The sequence below is a fragment of the Stegostoma tigrinum genome, chromosome 22, assembly GCF_030684315.1.
Source record: "Stegostoma tigrinum isolate sSteTig4 chromosome 22, sSteTig4.hap1, whole genome shotgun sequence".
NCBI lineage: Eukaryota > Metazoa > Chordata > Chondrichthyes > Orectolobiformes > Stegostomatidae > Stegostoma > Stegostoma tigrinum.
The window spans coordinates 27,932,452-27,952,772 of record NC_081375.1 but is presented as its reverse complement, the minus strand read 5'-3'; the positions used below and the strand labels follow the sequence as shown (position 1 = coordinate 27,952,772).

Sequence of the window (20,321 nt, the reverse complement as noted above, 5' to 3'; positions counted from 1 at the left end):
GAATGACCAGCACCATCCTCTCAGGAGCATGGAGGGCAATAGAAACAACGCTTTATCAGTGTCGCCCATGTCCTAAGAACACATTTTTAAAAATAATAACAAACGGAGTTGAATTGCTTAGTCCTGACTCGTTACAAAAATGAATGTGCTCAATAACTTTTTTCATGCAATTAAATTCAAAATTGAGTGCAACCGGAGGACAGGGAAGGGAGGAGTTTATGTTGTATTGGGAGGTTATGCATTCAAGCCCTACCTTTCCATTCCTGTAGAGATTCATTCCAAAGCCTTGGCAGAAAGAGGTGGCAAAGGGCAATGTACAGATGCTATGACTGGGCAAATATTCAGTCAACAAATTCCAGAACCTTGACAGAGGCAGATAGAAATAGATTTCAATGTATAACAAATCATTTACAAAATGTGATCAATAATGTCAAACTGCCCCAGAACATAATACTTACATAATTCCTTCAACATAGTAAAACGCTCAAAGGCACTTCAAAGCAGCACCAAGCAAATGTTATCGCATGTACAGATATTAGGATAGGCAAGATTGGGTGGCTCAGTGGTTAGCACTGCTACTTAACAGCACCAGTGACCTAGGTTCAATTCCCACCCTCAGGTGATTGGCTGTGCAGCGTTTGCACTTTCTCCCCGTGTTTGAATAGATTTCCTCCGGGTTGCTCTGGTTTCCTCCCACACTCCAAAGATGTGTGGGTTGGGTGGATTGGCCGTTCTCAAGTGTAGAGGGATGTGCAGGTTAGGTGATTGCCCATGGGAAATGCAGGGTTACAGGACTAGGCCGTGGGTCTGGGTGAGATGTTCTTCAGAGGATTGGTGTGGACTCAATGGGCTGAACTGCCTGTTTCTACACTGCAGGGGTTCTAAGATGGGCCTTACGTCACATCGGCCTCCGCCGGCCACAGAACTTCCGGAACCGCTGCTGCAGTCACCACCTCCACGTCCAGGTACTACAGCCCACACACCACCCTCACCACAGCTGCTGCCGCCCACCCCGATCCTCCCACCGCCGACGGAACCCCGCCCACGGAACCCCGCCCACGGTCGACGCCGACGGAACCCCGCCCACGGAACCCCGCCCACGGCCGACGCCGACGGAACCCCGCCCACGGCCGACGCCGACGGAACCCCGCCCACGGCCGACGCCGACGGAACCCCGCCCACGGCCGACGCCGACGGAACCCCGCCCACGGCCGACGACATCATCGCTCCGCCCACAACCTCCACAGCCTGCAACCCCAGAGGAGACAGCCACCCTGAGCCCTGCCGAATCTTCACCATCCCCCCAGACCTCCCACTGACTGAGGACGAACGGTCAGTCCTGAGCAAGGGGCTCACCTTTGTCCCCCTACAACCACACATCAACGAATACCAGTCACGGTCGGACATAGAGCAGTTTTTCCGCCGTCTTCGCCTGCATGCCTACTTCTTCAACCGGGAACCCAACCCTCCTTCCACTGACCCCTTCACCCGCTTCCAACACAAGTCCTCCTCCTGGACACCACCCCCAGGCCTCCTACCCTCCCTCGACCTCTTCATCTCCAACTGCCGTCGAGACATTAACCGCCTCAACCTCTCCACCCCTCTCACCCACTCCAACCTCTCCCCCGCAGAACGGGCAGCCCTCCGCTCCCTCCGCTCCAACCCCAACCTCACCATCAAACCCGCAGACAAGGGTGGCGCAGTGGTAGTATGGCGTACTGACCTCTACATCGCCGAGGCCAGACGCCAACTCTCCGACACCACCTCCTACCGCCTCCTCGATCATGACCCCACACCCGAGCACCAAACCATCATCTCCAACACCATTCATGACCTCATCACCTCAGGGGATCTCCCACCCACAGCCTCCAACCTCATTGTTCCCCAACCCCGCACGGCCCGTTTCTATCTCCTTCCCAAAATCCACAAACCTGCCTGCCCTGGTCGACCCATCGTCTCAGCCTGCTCCTGCCCCACCGAACTCATCTCCACCTATCTGGACTCCATTTTCTCCCCTTTGGTCCAGGAACTCCCCACCTATGTCCGTGACACCACCCACGCCCTCCACCTCCTCCAGGACTTCCAATTCCCTGGCCCCCAACACCTCATATTCACCATGGACGTCCAGTCCCTGTACACCTGCATTCCGCATGGAGATGGCCTCAAGGCCCTCCGCTTCTTCCTGTCCCGCAGGCCCGACCAGGCCCCCTCCACCGACACTCTCATCCGCCTAGCGGAACTCGTCCTCACACTCAACAACTTCTCTTGACTCCTCCCACTTCCTACAGACTAAGGGGGTGGCCATGGGCACCCGCATGGGCCCCAGCTATGCCTGCCTCTTTGTAGGTTACGTGGAACAGTCCATCTTCCGCACCTACACAGGCCCCAAACCCCACCTCTTCCTCCGGTACATTGATGACTGTATCGGCGCCGCCTCTTGCTCCCCAGAGGAGCTCGAACAGTTCATCCACTTCACCAACACCTTCCACCCCAACCTTCAGTTCACCTGGGCCATCTCCAGCACATCCCTCACCTTCCTGGACCTCTCAGTCTCCATCTCAGGCAACCAGCTTGTAACTGATGTCCATTTCAAGCCCACCGACTCCCACAGCTACCTAGAATACACCTCCTCCCACCCACCCTCCTGCAAAAATTCCATCCCCTATTCCCAATTCCTCCGCCTCCGCCCCCACGATAAGACATTCCACTCCCGCACATCCCAGATGTCCAAGTTCTTCAAGGACCGCAACTTCCCCCCCACGGTGATTGAGAACGCCCTTGACCGCGTCTCCCGCATTTCCCGCGACACATCCCTCACACCCCGCCCCCGCCACAACCGCCCCAAGAGGATCCCCCTCCTTCTCACACACCACCCTACCAACCTCCGGATACAACGCATTATCCTCCGACACTTCCGCCATTTACAATCCGACCCCACCACCCAAGACATTTTTCCATCCCCACCCCTGTCTGCTTTCCGGAGAGACCACTCTCTCTGTGACTCCCTTGTTCGCTCCACACTGCCCTCCAACCCCACCACACCCGGCATCTTCCCCTGCAACCGCAGGAAATGCTACACTTGTCCCCACACCTCCTCCCTCACCCCCATCCCAGGCCCCAAGATGACATTCCACATTAAGCAGAGGTTCACCTGCACATCTGCCAATGTGGTGTACTGCATCCACTGTACCCGGTGCGGCTTTCTCTACATTGGGGAAACCAAGCGGAGGCTTGGGGACCGCTTTGCAGAACACCTCCGCTCAGTTCGCAACAAACAACTGCACCTCCCAGTCGCAAACCATTTCCACTCCCCCTCCCATTCTCTTGATGACATGTCCATCATGGGCCTCCTGCACTGCCACAATGATGCCACCCGAAGGTTGCAGGAACAGCAACTCATATTCCGCCTGGGAACCCTGCAGCCATATGGTATCAATGTGGACTTCACCAGTTTCAAAATCTCCCCTTCCCCCACTGCATCCCTAAACCAGCCCAGTTCATCCCCTCCCCCCACTGCACCACACAACCAGCCCAGCTCTTCCCCCCCACCCACTGCATCCCAAAACCAGTCCAACCTGTCTCTGCCTCCCTAACCGGTTCTTCCTCTCACCCATCCCTTCCTCCCACCCCAAGCCGCACCCCCAGCTACCTACTAACCTCATCCCACCTCCTTGACCTGTCCGTCTTCCCTGGACTGACCTATCCCCTCCCTACCTCCCCACCTACACCCTCTCCACCTATCTTCTTTACTCTCCATCTTCGGTCCGCCTCCCCCTCTCTCCCTATTTATTCCAGTTCCCTCCCCCCATCCCCCTCTCTGATGAAGGGTCTAGGCCCGAAACGTCAGCTTTTGTGCTCCTGAGATGCTGCTTGGCCTGCTGTGTTCATCCAGCCTCACATTTTATTAAGTTGGAATAGAGAAGCAGTTTTGGGAGGAAATCATACAGCAGCCCTATTAGTTTCTTCTCTACCTGCATTAACTGCACAGCACTCATTCCTGTAATGCCTATTCTTTCACCCACTGTGTCAAACAGAACAGTGGAAACACAATTGGCATTAGTGCTGAGTTTAGTGTAGCATTGTTTGACACTTCTGTCACATGTGGCGAATCAGCCATTCACATGTGGCGAATTGATATTGTCCATTAGGTGAAACATTAGGACCCTGTGGCAGTCTATTTGACTGAGAGCATGCAGACTCCATCTGTCTCAATCCCTGGCTGTGTTAAAATTAAGTAGAAAGTCCTGCAGATAGAAACAATCCTTAATGTTACAAAAAAAAATTCTCCAGCCTTGCTGCATCCAGTTACACAGTAAAGAGGCCACCATTGATGAAAATGAAAACATGATGCAATATTGTTAATACAGCGTGAAGCTGGAGGCCAGGCAGCATCAGAGGAGCAGGAAAGCTGATGTTGAGAGTTTGGGCCCTTCTTCAGAAAAAAAAATTGAATTATTGGTAGTTACTGTACTACAAATGGATGCTGAGTAGTAATTAGCTGCCAGAACTAAAGCTATTCTTTGACTGGCACAAAATTAAAACCAGGAAGGTGGCCCAATCATGGGTAACAAGGGAAATTAGGGATAATATCAGATCCAAGGAAAGGGCACAAAAATTGTCTAAAGAAGCAGCAGACCTGCAGATTGAAAGCAGTTTAGATTTCAGTGAAGGAGAACAAAGGGATTGGCTAAGTGTGGAGGGGGGTGTGGTGTGGGAATAGGGTACCTGTATAAGTTTGTGGGGAACATAGAAACTGACTGTAAAAGCTTCTGAGGGGACGTGAAGAGAAAAAGCTTCCTGAAGTCGAATGTAGGTCCTTTACAGTCAGACATAGGATGTGTTATAATGGGGAACAAACTGGCAGACCAATGAAATGTATATTTTGGTACTGTATTCACGAAGGAGAACACAAATAACGTCCCAAAAATGCTGCGGAACACAAGGTCTAGCGTGAGGAAAGGACCAAATAAAAAAATCGGTATTAGTGGGGAAACGATGTTGGGAAATTGATGGGATTAAAGACTGATAACTCTCAATAATCTATATCCCTGAGTAATTAAAGCATGTGGCTCTAGAATTTGTAGAAACATTGGTGCCATCTTTCATGATTTTATTGACTCTGGAACAGTTCCTGTGGATTTTTAAAGGTGGCTAATGTAACCCCCTGTTTTAAAAAGGTAGTAGAGAGAAAAACAGGGAATTATAGAATGGTCAACCTGACATTGTAGCAGGTAAAGTGCTGGAGTCCATGTTAAAAGATTTAAAAGCAGAGCACTTTTGGACAGAGTGAACATGGATTTGTGAAACAGAAAACAACCTTGATAAATCTACTGAAATTTTGAGGATGAAATTTGTAATGTTGATAAGGAGAAACCAGTGGATGAGGTTTCCTTGATGTTACAGAAGGCATATGAGATTAACATACAGAATTATTGTGAATGGGACTGGGGTAGTGTAATGACATGGATAGGGAACTGGCTAGCAGACAAGAAACGGAGTAGGAATAAAAGAACTATGGATGCTGTAAATCAAAAACAAAAATAGATATCTCTGGAAAAGCTCAGCAGGTCTGGCAGCAGCTGGGAAGTGAAATCAAAGTTAACATTTCGGGTCCAGTGACCCATCCTCAGAACTTCTTCAGAAAGGGTCACCAGACACAAAATGTTAACTCTGATTTCTTATCACAGATTCTGCCGGACCTGCTGAGCTTTTCCAGCACTCGTTACTTGTAATTATGAATAAATGGGTCTTTTTTTGAGTGACAGTCAGTGACTAGTGGGTTACCACAGTGATGAGTGATCAGAACCCAGCTTTTCACAATATCTATTCATGACTTAGATGGGGGAACTAAATGTAATATCTCTACATTTGTAGATGGTACAAAGTTGGTTGAGGGGCTGAGATAGGAGGAAGATGCAGTGATACTTCAGTCTGATTGGAACAAAGTGAGTGAGTGGGCAAATGCATGGCAGATGAAGTATAATGTGGTTAAATGTGAGGTTTTCTACTTTGGTAGAGAAACACAGGAAGGCAGACTATTATCTGAATGGCAAAAGATTGGGGAAAGGGGAGGCGCAATAAGACCTGGGTATCCTTGCATACCAGTTGCTCAAAGTATGCAAGTATGATGTGAAAGTACGTTGTTGGACTCCGGAGTGAGAGGATTTAAGAGCAGGGGTGTCTTGCTGCAATTGCAAAGGGCCTTGGTGAGAACAGCCCTGAGTACCGTGTGCAGTTTTGGTTCCCTTATCTAAGGAAGGATGTTCTGGCTATGGAGGGATTGCGACAAAGATTTATCAGCCTGATTCCTGGGATGACAAGGCTAACGTATGAAGAGAAGCTGAATTGGTCCAGATTATATTTACTGGAGTTTCGAAGAATGGTAGGGGTTCTCACAGAAAGCCACAGAATTTTAAAGCGACTAGAAGGATACATGCAGCAAGGATGTTCCTGATGACCAGGGAGTCCAGAACCAGGGGTGACAATCTAAGGATACGGGATATACCATTTAGGACTGAGACGAGGAGAAATTCCTTTGCCCAGATAGCAGTGAGCCTTTAGATGGTTGAGGCCAAAATATTGAACATTCAAGAAGGAATGACATATCATTCTTACAGCTAAAGGGATCAATGAGTGATGGGGCAATAGCTGGCACAGGTTATTAAACTGATGATCACCCATGATTATAAGATTGAATGGCAAAGCGGGCTCGAAGAGACAATTAGCCATTTCCTGGTTCAACCTTTTGTGCTTCTCCGTTTGCATGACAGAACCTCAAATCACAATATTGCTCACCTTCGACCCTTTCATCCCAGCCCTCAATCCCAGTCCATCTTTTGGAGATTGCAACAGATGAGGTGAATGTTGTAGCACTTATTTTGTATCACTTGTGGTGAACTTAGTGACCTGATCACCACAAGTTTGGCACGGATCAATACCCCATTGGGCAATGCTGACTTACTTGTGTTGGTTTCGATGGAATTTTTCCTTTCCCAAAGTCTCGTAGACCCAGCCAGGCGCAAATATAGCTGCTGAGAAGTTGTACTTGCGAATCAGTTCCAAAGACTAGAATACAATACAAATTACTATGAGGGTGTGATACTAGAAAGAAACTTTGTGATTGAAAGCTTTCAATAAAGGGGATGATTAAATATACCTTTGCAGCTTGTGTGAAATTATCCTTAGGTTTCCACAAAACTAAAAGTGTCAAAGCGGGCTTTGCAAAAACTGCTAAAATAAGTTGTACTTAGACTAGAAATTATCATTAAGATAGAACCTTGCCACCTGCTTCAGACATCCAGAAGGAACTATTCTGAAATATTGATGAACAAGCCCAATACTAACACACTGCAATTTCCTATACACAACTGTGAGATGGTCAGTTAACAAATTTAATATTTGTATAGCGGAGGAAGAAGGTGGAATAATTACTGGGAGAGCTCACTGCTTTAGTTCAAGTAGTGCCACATAATCTTTCAAATTCACCTGCAATAGGCAGATAGTCTTTCTACTTAATGTTGCATTGTTCTGAAACTTTTAGTTTTGAGTTCACCAGAACCAGTTACATGACTAACGACAGCAATTTTTATGAAAATTAGCTTCCATTTATATAATGCTTTGAACTGTTGAAATATGTTCAGACTATTTTCTAAAGGCACAATTAAGTGTTCTATAATGTGCACAATTTTGCTTGCAACTTCTCACGTTTATAATGAAATTGTTCCATGTCCCCCTTATCTGTATTTTGCTTGAGTAACAAACAGTGTACAAAGGAATGACCTGCAACTGCCTTTTTCTTTAGAAACAGTCTCGGTCTTTGAGCTGCCCTACAGACTTGTACAAAATAACCAGAAGGAAAAGTTCCAGTCAATACAGGAATTGGTGGGAATTCTGACATTCAACCATCAAGCAAATTCTGTGACATCTATATTTGAAGAACTCATCTAATACACACAAACTGTACCTTCAGTTCATTCCTTTCTCTATTCACCTGAACCTACAAGATGCATCACATTGTAATTTGGACTAAAAAATATTATTCAGACCCCGTAGTTCAAATAGCAGAATCTATTTATTCCCTTTATAATTGCCTGTTTAATATTAATTCATTCTTTGGCCTTTAACTTCATGTATTTGAGCTATTATGCAACAGCTGCAATAACAAATTTCTGGCCAATTCCGAATTCTTATCTCAACATTCAAACTCCAATAATTTCAACAATAGCAGTGGTCTATTAATCATCGTTTGAGCAGGTTCAAAAAACTGTGCTGTGAAACCTCATTTGGTCAGATGCATATAGCAGTGGCTGTACATACAATGAATCAACAGCAGAGGGCAGCAAAGAACTAATATGATACTCAAATTCCTTTGCAAATGTCAAAACACAATCAGCAGAGAATGGAGCTCCTTACTTCACTGCACTACGCTTAATTCTTCCTCTTCCTAACATGGTTAGATAGTCTGACAAAATTGCTGCAATGAAACCATAATGGTCCAGAAGATCAAAGCTGTGAACTTTTCAGAAGAAGTTACTAAGTACTTATTTTCTATATTCCTTGATAGGATGTGGGCATCATAAGCAAGGCCAGCATTTATTACCCATCCTTGTCATTCCCATTGAACTGAGTGGCTTGAACGGTATTTCAGGCAGGATGATGAGAGTCAACCACTATGCTGTGATTCTGGAGTCACATGTAAGCAGGACCAGGGGCTGATTTCCTTCCTACAAGAACTGTAGTGAATCAGATGGGCTTTTACAATTGCCAGTGTAAACTGGCAATGGTCACTATTACTCAGGCTAATTTTATATTCAAGATTTATTAATTGAATTCAAATACCATCTCCTGTCACATGGGATTGAATCGAGCATGAGCCTGGGTCACTGGAGTATGAATCCAGTGACATTACTATAAGATAACCTTGTTTTACCAGTAGACAATTTCAGCAACTATCTGTTCACTAAGTACAGGACAATATTTATGTCTGCAATTCATGCAAATGATAAACAGAATATTCCATTAAAATGACCAAAAGATTCAAAGTCTTTCTCAGAATTCCCTCTGATTTGAAGGGTCCATTGCAAAAAAATGCATTCAAAATTACAGAAAGAGTGTTTTTGGGAGGAGGAGTTAAGAACTGCCTTTGGTGCGATTATTACATGCCCGAATACAGCTCTAAATCAGCTTTACCAGATTGGTTGTAAACTCTCCGCCTACGACATCTCCTCGGCCAAACACATCAACTCCAACATAGATATCAGCATGGCGTTCCTCCATCATCAACGCCATTCGCTGAAGGTGTTCCTCTGTCCAATTGTAGTTCAGGAAAATACCATCACAGGAATCAAAGAATACTCTGCGAGAAGAAATGAAAATGTGTGAAGCAACATAAAAGAAAATTAGGTACTCAAAATAAAAATTATTTGCTCATAGTAAAATAAGTCACTACAAGATCACATACTAGCAACAAAATACTGGCCAAATACCCAGTCATTATTATGCATTTGTTAATAAAATGCACAAGTTTCACAGACACCTGCTGAAATGTAATCACATTTGGAAATACTCCATTCAGTCTCATGCTGGATGTTAACAGAAAGACATGCAATTTATCAAACCAGTGTGATAGCATAATCTTTTACTTCCTATGAACGTGGTAAATTATTCTTCCAGCCTACTGTAAGTACTGCAGTCAAAATTAGTAATAATTTGACCTTTGGTATTATGAGCAAAATCTCATCTTTCTAAAATGGTAAAATTGACTTGGATTATTGCTTTATGTTACAGACAGTCTCACATTCCATTGGACATTGCACAGCAGTGATTGGTGCATGTCCAGCCAAGCACTTGCAGACTCTCAAAAATGCTGCTATTACTCGGGAATTCAATAACATCTATCGGACTCAAATGACCATATTTGGACCTCAAAAGGTTCTAAATTCTGAATCCTGAATCTTGGAAATCAACTCTCAAAGATGATTGAAAAACTGAACAATACATTGTTACTTTTGCATATTGCATCATGAGAAGCATTTTAAATACCAGTTCTTTATTTTTAAAAAAGTGTAATATTTCCAAAACGTGGAAGATCTGAAAAGAAAACACAGAAATAATAACTGATGTCATTAAAAAGAGATAATGAAGTAAGAATTTTACTCCAAAAGAAAGTCCCCAAGTGTTTTTCAGTCATAATTAAATCAGATATTTGTAGATCTATGTTTACACTCTTTTGACTGATTTCTAATAAAGATTATGGAACAGATGCTTTCCTCCACTTTATATACTGTTCATCTGTGAAATGTGGTAGCCCCACAAGTGATTCAGAATAGTTTTAAGAGGTGCACAACAAAGAATCCATGAGCAAATAATTGGCTATAAGTCATCACAGTCACAAATTTCTGCTGAAGCTACTGGGCAGCTTTAAACCATAGGATTATGGCAAAATCCAAGCAGTACTGCATTTGCTACAACAGCCAAATGGCAGTCATTCTAACAGGGAGATTGTTATAAAAGACAAGTAACCCCAATATTATTAGGGTGTAAATAATTACAGGCAAGATAAGAAAAAAATAGGCCAGAGTACATAGTAAGTCAAATACACTAGAGAAATGGAAAGTGGAAAAGGCAAAGGAAGAAGTGATAATGGGAACTGCAGATGCTGGAGAATCCAAGATAATAAAATGTGAGGCTGGATGAACACAGCAGGCCCAGCAGCATCTCAGGAGCACAAAAGCTGACGTTTTGGGCCTAGACCCTTCATCAGAGAGGGGGATGGGGTGAGGGTTCTGGAAGAAATAGGGAGGGGGAGGCGGACTGAAGATGGAGGGAAAAGAAGATAGGTGGAGAGGAGAGTATAGGTGGGGAGGTAGGGAGGGGATAGGTCAGTCCAGGGAAGACGGACAGGTCAAGGAGGTGGCATGAGGTTAGTAGGTAGGAGATGGAGGTGTGGCTTGGGGTGGGAGGAAGGGATGGGTGAGAGGAAGAACAGGTTATGGAGGCAGAGACAGGCTGGACTGGTTTTGGGATGCAGTGGGTGGAGGGGAAGAGCTGGGCTGGTTGTGTGGTGCAGTGGGGGGAGGGGACAAACTGGGCTAGTTTTGGGATGCGGTGGGGGAAGGGGAGATTTTGAAGCTTGTGAAGTCCACATTGATACCATTGGGCTGCAGGGTTCCCAGGCGGAATAGGAGTTGCTGTTCCTGCAACCTTCGGGTGGCATCATTGTGGCACTGCAGGAGGCCCATGATGGACATGTCATCTAAAAAACAGGAGGGGGGAGTGGAAATGGTTTGCGACTGGGAGGTGCAGTTGTTTATTGCGAACCGAGCGGAGGTGTTCTGCAAAGCGGTCCCCAAGCCTCCGCTTGGTTTCCCCAATGTAGAGGAAAAGGTAGATATTGTCAGCATTGTAAGACATCTTATCAAGATGGTATGTACAGGCAGCACGTAACAGAAGCCAAAATTCACTTTCTGAATTCTTCCCCTCCCCATCCATCCTCTTAACAACCGCTTCCCCACTCTCAAGTCCAGAGATCACATCATTCAGACTGCAGAGACAGCGGTCTTCATCTCACTACACATTATAGGGAGATGATATATGTTTACACTATGAACAGCATGCAACTGAACCGATGGCCAGAATCAAAGTTATATAAAACAATAAGACGTAAAGAGATGTTTGAATGGCAGATGATACCTATTTTAGCCACTCACTTGTTGCACTCATTCAATTCATTCTGCCATTTCAAATGTCCAGACTCCAATACACTGTCATACCAGATAACGAGACTGTGCGGAACAGCTTGCTGCATCTTGGTGCGGAAGTAACTAAGAAAGTCTGGCACATTCTTCACTGCATTAGCCTGCATTAAAATAAAGAGAAAGAAACATTATTCACATGTAAAATGGAAGGCAACCTGTAAGTATTATCTATTTGGCATCTACAGAAATTATAGTTCTTGGATTCTAATCTGTGTATCTGGCCCATGAGATTTCCAAGAATCAATCCAGTACTTCCTGGAGGAATACACTGAGGTACTTGTCTACATCACAAACAGCTTCAAATGACTTCTTCCCACGTGTCTGAATTTCAAAGCTTCAACTGAAGACTTTAAAATGACGCAAGCTCCTGAAAAGTTGAAAAAAAAAGAAAAGATTTTACTCCTGGTTGACAAACTGGTGACAAGAGCTAACAATTTACAACTTTCAGTAAGACCGTTTGCCCCCATCGTGTAGGACCAACCTCTACGGTTCTAAACAGGCAAAGAATCAAGCGGGTATCTCATATCATGGACAGAAATCTTTTTATGTCAACCATGAGCCACTGCTTTGCAGAGTAAAAGCTGCAGCTCTGCTTTAATAAACTTGCTTGATATTGCAGAATAAAACACATGCAGGCTGTCTTAGGACTCTGCATGAAACCTGTTGTCCCAACATCAGCCACAGCTGTACTGTTCGTAGTGTCAATTCATCATGGGGCTTCTCAAGAGAAATGCCATGGGGATATTTCCCATCGGAGAGACCAGAGCCTTCTGGCTTAGTCTCAGAATAAAAGGATGCCACTTGAAGGCTTAATTTAAGAGACGAGGAGGAATTTCTTCTCTCAAAGGGTTCAGAGTCTTACCAACTCCTTGCCAACAGGATTCTGTGGGATCGAAGTCCTTGTGTATATTTAAGGCTGAGATCCACAGATATATAAATGATCAATAAAGGGATCAAGGGTAACTGGGAAAAGGCAGGAAAGTGGGAGCCAAGAATGTTGGATCAGCCATGATCCTATTGAATGGAGAAGTAGGCTTGAGGGCCCCAAACAGCCTACTCCCGTTCCTATTTCTTATGGACTTATCCAAGCACGTGTCTCACCATTCCTCCTGTGTGCAGTGCACAACGCAATCATTGGAATGTCTTTCTAGAAAACACTGGTGGATTAAAAACATATCCTATTTCGAGGAGAACACATTCTCTTCAAAGTATTTTCTCAATCTTTAACCTGAAGCAAACGCTAACACCACTGACCCATATTCTCGAGAATCAAACTTCCTATGTGACTGGTCCAACAAAGTCTTAGAGAAGTTTCACGCACTGTATCAGAATCACAACTTCGGATGAATCCACAAGTTAATCAGCATCCAACAAATTTAGGAATGCATACTACAGGCAGGATACAGCATCTGCAGCATTTGCGACCAGTAATGACATTTATTGGGGTCAGGTACCCTCAGGCAAAGCTATTTATTCACCTCTCCAAAGGTTCACTTTCCCTCTAAATTACAGTTGCTATGGGTTTAGACAATAGATTTCCGACTTCTTGCCATTCGGGTGTATATCCAATTAGGCAAGAGCACCATGAGTTTTCAAATAAATGAGATACTAGGGAATAATCCATGTGGAGCCGACTGTGGCACAGTTGTTAAAAAAACCTCTGGTTGTAAAATTGTAATTGTGTCCCCTGTACCCCTCTGTATAAAGATTCTAGCCATAGCTCTTATGACTGTCAATGTGATAGGAGGCTCCATCTGGTGCTTACTTCATCAGTGGTTTTATGATATTGGAGCACATTACAAGAACACCAGTCACGAGATTGAATGACAATCATGAACGTCAGGCATACATCTCATGCCGACTGGAATCACTAATGTTGTAAAACTCAACTAGAGTTCAGGATTGCCTTTAGCTTGGAAAAAGAAACCTTGCAAATAGAAAGACTCTGAGCAGCTAACAATGTTGAGGTTGGTTGGCTCGCCGAGCTGGTTTGTTACCATGCTGGGTAACATCCTCAGTGCAGCCTCTGATGAAGCATCAGTGTGTTTTCCTGCCTGGTTTTTAAACTCTGGGGTCCATTGCGATGGATTGCCTCACTTCCGGGTTTCCTCCGTAGTGGAATGTATATGGGGTCGGGTTCAATGTGTTTATTAACAACCTGCTTTGTGAAGTGCCATGCTTCCTGGAATTCTCGTGCTTGTCTCTGCCTAGCCTGTCCTAGGACGTTGGTGTTGTCCCAGTCGAAGTTGAAGTCTTCTTATCCGTGTGGATTGAGATGAGTGAGTATTAGTCGTGTCTTTTTGTAGCCAGTTGGTGTTCACGTACTCTTGTTGTTAGTTTCCTTCCTGTTTGTCTGATGTAGTGTTTCTCAAAGTCTCTGCAGGGGATCTTGTAGATGGCACTGGTCCTGTCCGTGGTGGGGAGTGGGTCTTTAGTTTGGGTGAGCACTTGTTGTAGGGTTGATGTGGGTTTGCGTACCTCTCTAATGCCCAGCGGTCGTAGAAGTCTTGTGGTGAGTTCTGACGTGTTCCTGATGTAGGGTAGTGTGATGAGTGTTTGGGGCGTGTACAATTGTTCTGATGCTGCTCCTGTAGGCATCTCCTGACCCTGTTCTTTCGATATCCAACAACACCAAGATCCTATTCCCCACAGTCTCAATTCCCCTCCTGCTTCCTGTCGTATTGATCTCTTCCCATGATCTAGAACTTTCTACCAGTAGGATTAGCCTTTGGAACAGAGAAGGTAGGTGAAATAGCTGATGAAATCACACAACATAACATACAAAATATATGGACTATAAAATATAGGAGCAGAATTAGGCCATTTAGCCCATCAAGTCTGCTCCACCATTCAATTATTGTTAACGTGCTTCTCAACCCCATTCTCCTGCCTTCTCCACGTCACCTTTGATTCTTTTGCTAATCAAGAACCTGCCTTAAATGCACTCAATGCCTTAGCCTCCACAGCCCTCAATGACAAGGAGTTCCACAGATTACACACCCTATGGCTGAAAACATTATTCTTCATCTCAGTTCTAAAGGGCCCTCCCTTCACTCTGAGGCTGTGCGCTCAGGTCCTAGTCTCTCCTACGAGTGGAAACATCATCTCCCCATCCACTCTATCCGGGCACCTCAGCATCCAGGAAGTTTCAATCAGATCCCCCCTCATCCTTTTAAATTCTGTCAAGTACAGAATCTTCATATGTCAAGCCTTTCGTCCCTGGGATCATTCTTAAAAACCTCTTCTGGACTCCCTCCAACAGCACACATGCTGCGTTAGCTACAGGGACTAAAACTGCTCACAATATTCCAAAAGCAGTCTGACCAGTGCCAGCCACTGCTGCTTTTGTATTCTAGCTCTCTTGAATTGAACGTTAACATTGCATTTGTCTTCTTAACTGCCAAATGAACCTGCATGTTAACCTTAAGAGAATCCTGAACTAGGACTCAAGTCCTTTTGTGCTTCAGATTTCTGAAGCCTTTCCACAATTAGAACGTTGTCTATGCCCCTATTCTTCCTACCAAACTGCATAACTTCACACTTTTCCACACTGTATTCCATTTGCCACGTCTTCGTTCACTCTCCCAGCCTATGCAAGTCCTTCTGCCACCTGCCTGCTTCCTCAACACTACCTGCCCCTCCAAGTCTCTTTGTGTCATCTGCAAACTTAGCCACAGTGCCCTCAGTTTCTTCATCCGGTTCATGAATGAATAACGTAATAGTTGCGGTCCCAACACACTCCTGCAGAATTCCACTTGTCACCAGCTGCTATCCTAGAAAAAACCCCTTCATGCCCTCACCCTCACAATCTGCCTTCTGTCAGTCAGTCAATCCTCTATCCATGCCAGTACCTTGCCCCCAACATCATGATCTCTTATGTTATTTATCAGCCTCCTGTGTCCCTCAAGCCTACTCTCAATAAGATCCTGGTAGATCTGATTGTAACCTCAAATCCACATTCCCACCACTGATAACCTTTCACCCCTTGCTTTATAAGAATCTATCTACCTCTGCCTGTTCAAACACTCTGCTTCCAACTTATTTGGAGGAAAAGATTCAAAGATTCTGAACCCTGTGATAAAATTACTACCTTACTTATGTTTTAGATGGGCAACACCTTATTCATTAACAGTGACTCCATGCTTTAGCTTCTTCAAGAGAAGAAACAACCTCTCCACATCTATTCTATCAAGACCCCTCAGGATTTTAGATGTTTTAAATCTAGCGACCTTTCAATTTTCAAATTCTGTGGAGACAAGCCTAATCTGCCCAACTTTTCCTCATAAGACAACCCTTCTATCCCAGGTATTCGTCTGGTGAACATTCTCTGAACTACTCCAATGTACTTACACTCTCTCTTAAATAAGGTGCCCAATACTGTACATAGTACTCTAGATGTGGTCTCACCAATGTCCTGTTTAACTGAAGCATAAACTCGCTACTTTTGAATTCAGTTCCTCATGTGATAAATGATAACACTCTGTTAGCTTTCCTAATTTGTTGCCCTACCCACATACTGACTCTTTACAATTCAGACACCTGGATTCATTTGCATCTCCAAGCTTTTCAACCTCCCTCTGCCTTTTTTTTAATAAAAAATTCTTCCAGCCAAAATGGACAACTTCACATTTTCCCACAATGCACTCCTTTTGACAAAACTTTGTACACTCATTTAACGTATCGTTTTCTTTTGTAGTCTTCTTAAGTGCTCTTCACAACTTACTTTCTTATCTAACTTTGTATCATTAGTAAATTGGACAACTGTGTCTTCTGTATCCTCATCCAAGTATTTGTACAAATTGTAAATAGTTGAGGTCTGGCTTGGATCCTGTTACATACCATTTATTACTTCTGCTAATGTGAAAAATATTCACTCCGCCTACTCTTTGCTTCCTGCCAGCCAATTTTTTTTTACCCCTATCAGGATGTTAACCTCTACAACAAGAGATTTCACCTTTCATAATAACCCTTCATGTGGCACTTTAATCAAATGCCTTCTGTGTAGTACATCCACCGATTCCCCTTCATTCACAGCACACAACTTACTCGAGAAGAGCTTCTATTTTAATTTGTACCTTCTTCACCAGTTCCACATCTGTAGTTATCACAATTAAACAGAAACACGAACAGTCTTGCTTCACTGATCCTTCCAGTCACTTGACAGGATTCTCTGAGCCTGTTATTTAGTTGCCCAAAGTAAAACATGACATATGGTCAGGGAAACAAAACAATAGAGAAACCAAGCAGCTTAGAAACTGTCAGGAACAGACTTCCAAGAGTTCCAGGATCTTGACCTAGTGACACTGTTGGAATGGTGATATCGAACCAAGAGAATGGGGAGTGGCCTGGACAGAAGCTTGCAGGTGTCGGTGTTCTGATCCATCTACAACTCTTGTCCTCCTAGATAGTAGGGGTCACAGGTTTGCAAGCTCTGCTCAAAGAAATCCTGGTGAGTTTCTGTTGTGCATCTTGCAGTTGCTACTCACCACTGCCACTTTGACATGCGGTAAAGGGGTTAATGTTTAAGGAACACCGGGAATACTTGCCAAATTTGTCGTTGGAGATATGGCTTTAGGATTGGCATCATCAGCATGAAAGGACCTAGAGAACCCATGACCTTGGAATCACAGAATTCCTATAGTGCGGAAACAGGCCATTTGGCCCATCAAGTCTAAAATGACTTTCCAGAGAGCATCCCAGCCCCCTACCTTAATGCCAGAAGCCTGCATTTAGAATGGCTAATCCATCCAATCTGCACATCTCTAAACAGTACAGACAATTTAGAATGGCCAATCCACCCAACCTGCACAACTTCAGACTGTGGAAAGAAGCACTGCAGAACCTAGTGGAAACCAACACACACACACACACACGCACACAGACAGTCGCCCGAGGGTGGAATCAAATCCGAGTCCCTGGTGCTGTGAGGCAGCAGTGCTAACCACTGAGCCACCGTGCCACTCCAGTGCCATGGAATTTCCTCGGCACTCAATCATACTCATTGGTGAGCGATTGCTAACCATGGCAGCTTTTCATTAGCCGCTGAGATGAAAATCGAGTAGATGACTCAATATCCTTGAAGAATTTCAGAAAGAGTGCTAACAGTTCAGAACAAGACAGAAACTAAATTAACATCTTATCAGATCATTTGCACACACCAATTTTGCAGATTGCATACTCCATGCGAACAACAGCTCGAGATGAAATGCAAGGATCATTTGTTGACAATAATACGATGCTTACAGTTAAATAATATTAAGAGGAAAATGCATTTTATTAAACCAATCCCCCGTCTAACTTCTGAGCACAATTCCTTGGCATTGAGACTGGGCAGGAAACCTGCTCTCAATCTGCTTACCCAGTTACACAACAGCCAAAGTCTGAAAGGCACACAAGAATAACTAAGGATGAGTCACCTCTTTATCTTGGCCACATTGGCAAGACTTAAGTTATCCACATTCAGCACATCAGAAACTCTTCCAATGATATTCCTATTTCCTCCTTTAAAATCCTTTTCCACGTTTCCACATGCCATCATGGCTTTGCCCCTCACCATCTCTGTAACATGCTCCAGCCCTACAACTACCTCCCTACATATACAGGACATTTTTGTGGCTTCCTTTTCTGGTCTCATGTTTCAGCCTCACTTCACTTCACCAAAGATGTTTGTTATACCTCAGTCACCGAATTCTGTGAAACTTCATCCATAAACCTCTGTTATTTTTCGTAGCTTCCTTAAAACTGACATTTTTGACTAATTTTGTTCTTAATCTCACCTCTTAATAACACACTCTATAGCTTAACAGCCTTTTCTACATTAAAGGCACTATGTAAATATATATTAACCTAATGGTTGCTGTAAACTCAAACGGCCTGGCATCCAATACAGCTACAATATTGGCATCTACCTAACACTGTGCAAAATTCCTCAGGCATAGCCTGTACACAAGAAGCAGGACAAACATAACGCAGCCAATTACTGAGCAATCATGAGCAAAGTGACAGACAGGAGGGAGGGCTCAGCAGAGGCTATTAACATTTCCAGAACAGGTAATAGGACAGAGAGTACGGAAAAAGTCAGGAATCTAGCTTCAGGCACAGCAGGTAATGGGACAACTATGAGAAGGGGGGGGGGGGGGGCAGTCAACACAAGACTGAGGGTACTGTACTTAAAAGTATGCAGTACACAAAAGAAGGTAAGTGAGCTTGTAGCGCAGATTGAAATTGGCACATTGTGGACATCACAGAGACATGGCTGCAAGGGGATCCGGGCCGGGAACTAAGTATCAAAGGATACTAGCGAAAGGAGAGGTCACTGGGCAGCGGGGGCAGGGTTACCTTGTTAGTAAGAAACTAAATTAAACCAACAACAAGAAGGGTTTTAGGGTCAGAAGGCGTAAAATCCATTTGGATAGAATTCAGGAACTGCAAAGGAAGAAAGCTCCAGTGGAAAATAAATCAGGAAATAGAAAAGGCATGTAAGGAACACATTACTACCATAATCATAAAGGACCTCATTATGCCAGTGGAGTAGGAAAAGCAGATCCTAAGGAAAGGAATTTGTGTTATAAGAACATAACATAAGAACTGGGAGCTGGAGCAGGAGTAGGCCATCCGGCCCCTCGAGCCTGCCCCACCACTTAATAAGATCATGGCTAATTTTTTTGAGACTCAGCTCCACTTCACCGCCCAGTCACCATATCCCTTAATTCCTTTACTGTTCAAACATTTATCTAGCCTTGCCTTAAACACACTCAGCAAGGTAGATTCAACGCTTCACTGGGCAGGGAATTCCACAGCTTTACAACCCTTTGGATGAAGAAGTTCCTCCTGACCTCAGTCCGATATCTGTTCCCTTTATTTTGAGGCGATGCCCTCTAGTCCTAGTTTCACCTGCTCGCAGAAACAACCTCCCTGCCTTCATCGTACCTATTCCCTTCATAATAACAGAATCCCTACAGTGTGGAAACAGGCCATTCAGCCCAACAAGTCCACACCGACCCTCCAAACAGCATCCCACCTGTCTAGTCTATCCTATCCCTGTAATCCTGCATTTCCCATAGCTAACCCATCTAACCTACACATCCCTGACACAACGGGCAATCCAGCATGGCCAGTCCACCAAACTTGCATATCTTTGGACTGTGGGAGGAAACTGGCGCACCTGGGAGAAACCCGCACAGACACAGGGAAAAGGTGCAAACTCCACACTGTCACCCGACAGTAGAATTGAACCCAAGTCCACGGCACTGTGAGGCAGCAATGCTGACACTCCATTCATTTGTTAAATTCCGGGATAACAATTGAAAAGCTGTAAACATTCTTTGCAATATACTATCTCCTGGAAGTATTGGTCATACACAATGATTGTCATTTACCTCTAGGGATTTCAAGTATTTCCCGAAGTCGACTGGCATTCAGCTTGTTCGGACAGCTCCTCAGCATCCATCATCTAATGGGTTGTGGTGGACACAGCAGTCCAAATGTTGAAGGCAGGCTTAAAGAATAACCCACAGCTCTACTTCTCCTGGCTCCTAGCTGATTTATAGAACCACCCGTCACGCA

At 44.6% G+C, this 20,321-nt stretch overlaps 1 protein-coding gene across 1 annotated transcript in view; it reads right to left on the bottom strand.

The window, feature by feature from the left end:
• engase (endo-beta-N-acetylglucosaminidase) overlaps positions 1-20,321 on the bottom strand; it is a 59,824-nt gene that overhangs the window by 20,483 nt on the left and 19,020 nt on the right. Inside the window, exons 6-9 of the mRNA XM_048555652.2 lie at positions 11,709-11,857; positions 9,190-9,355; positions 6,962-7,065; positions 254-362 (exon numbers count right to left, since the gene is read on the bottom strand). Of these exons, the coding sequence (XP_048411609.1) occupies positions 254-362; positions 6,962-7,065; positions 9,190-9,355; positions 11,709-11,857 (528 nt within the window). The remainder of the gene's footprint in view (positions 1-253; positions 363-6,961; positions 7,066-9,189; positions 9,356-11,708; positions 11,858-20,321) is intronic.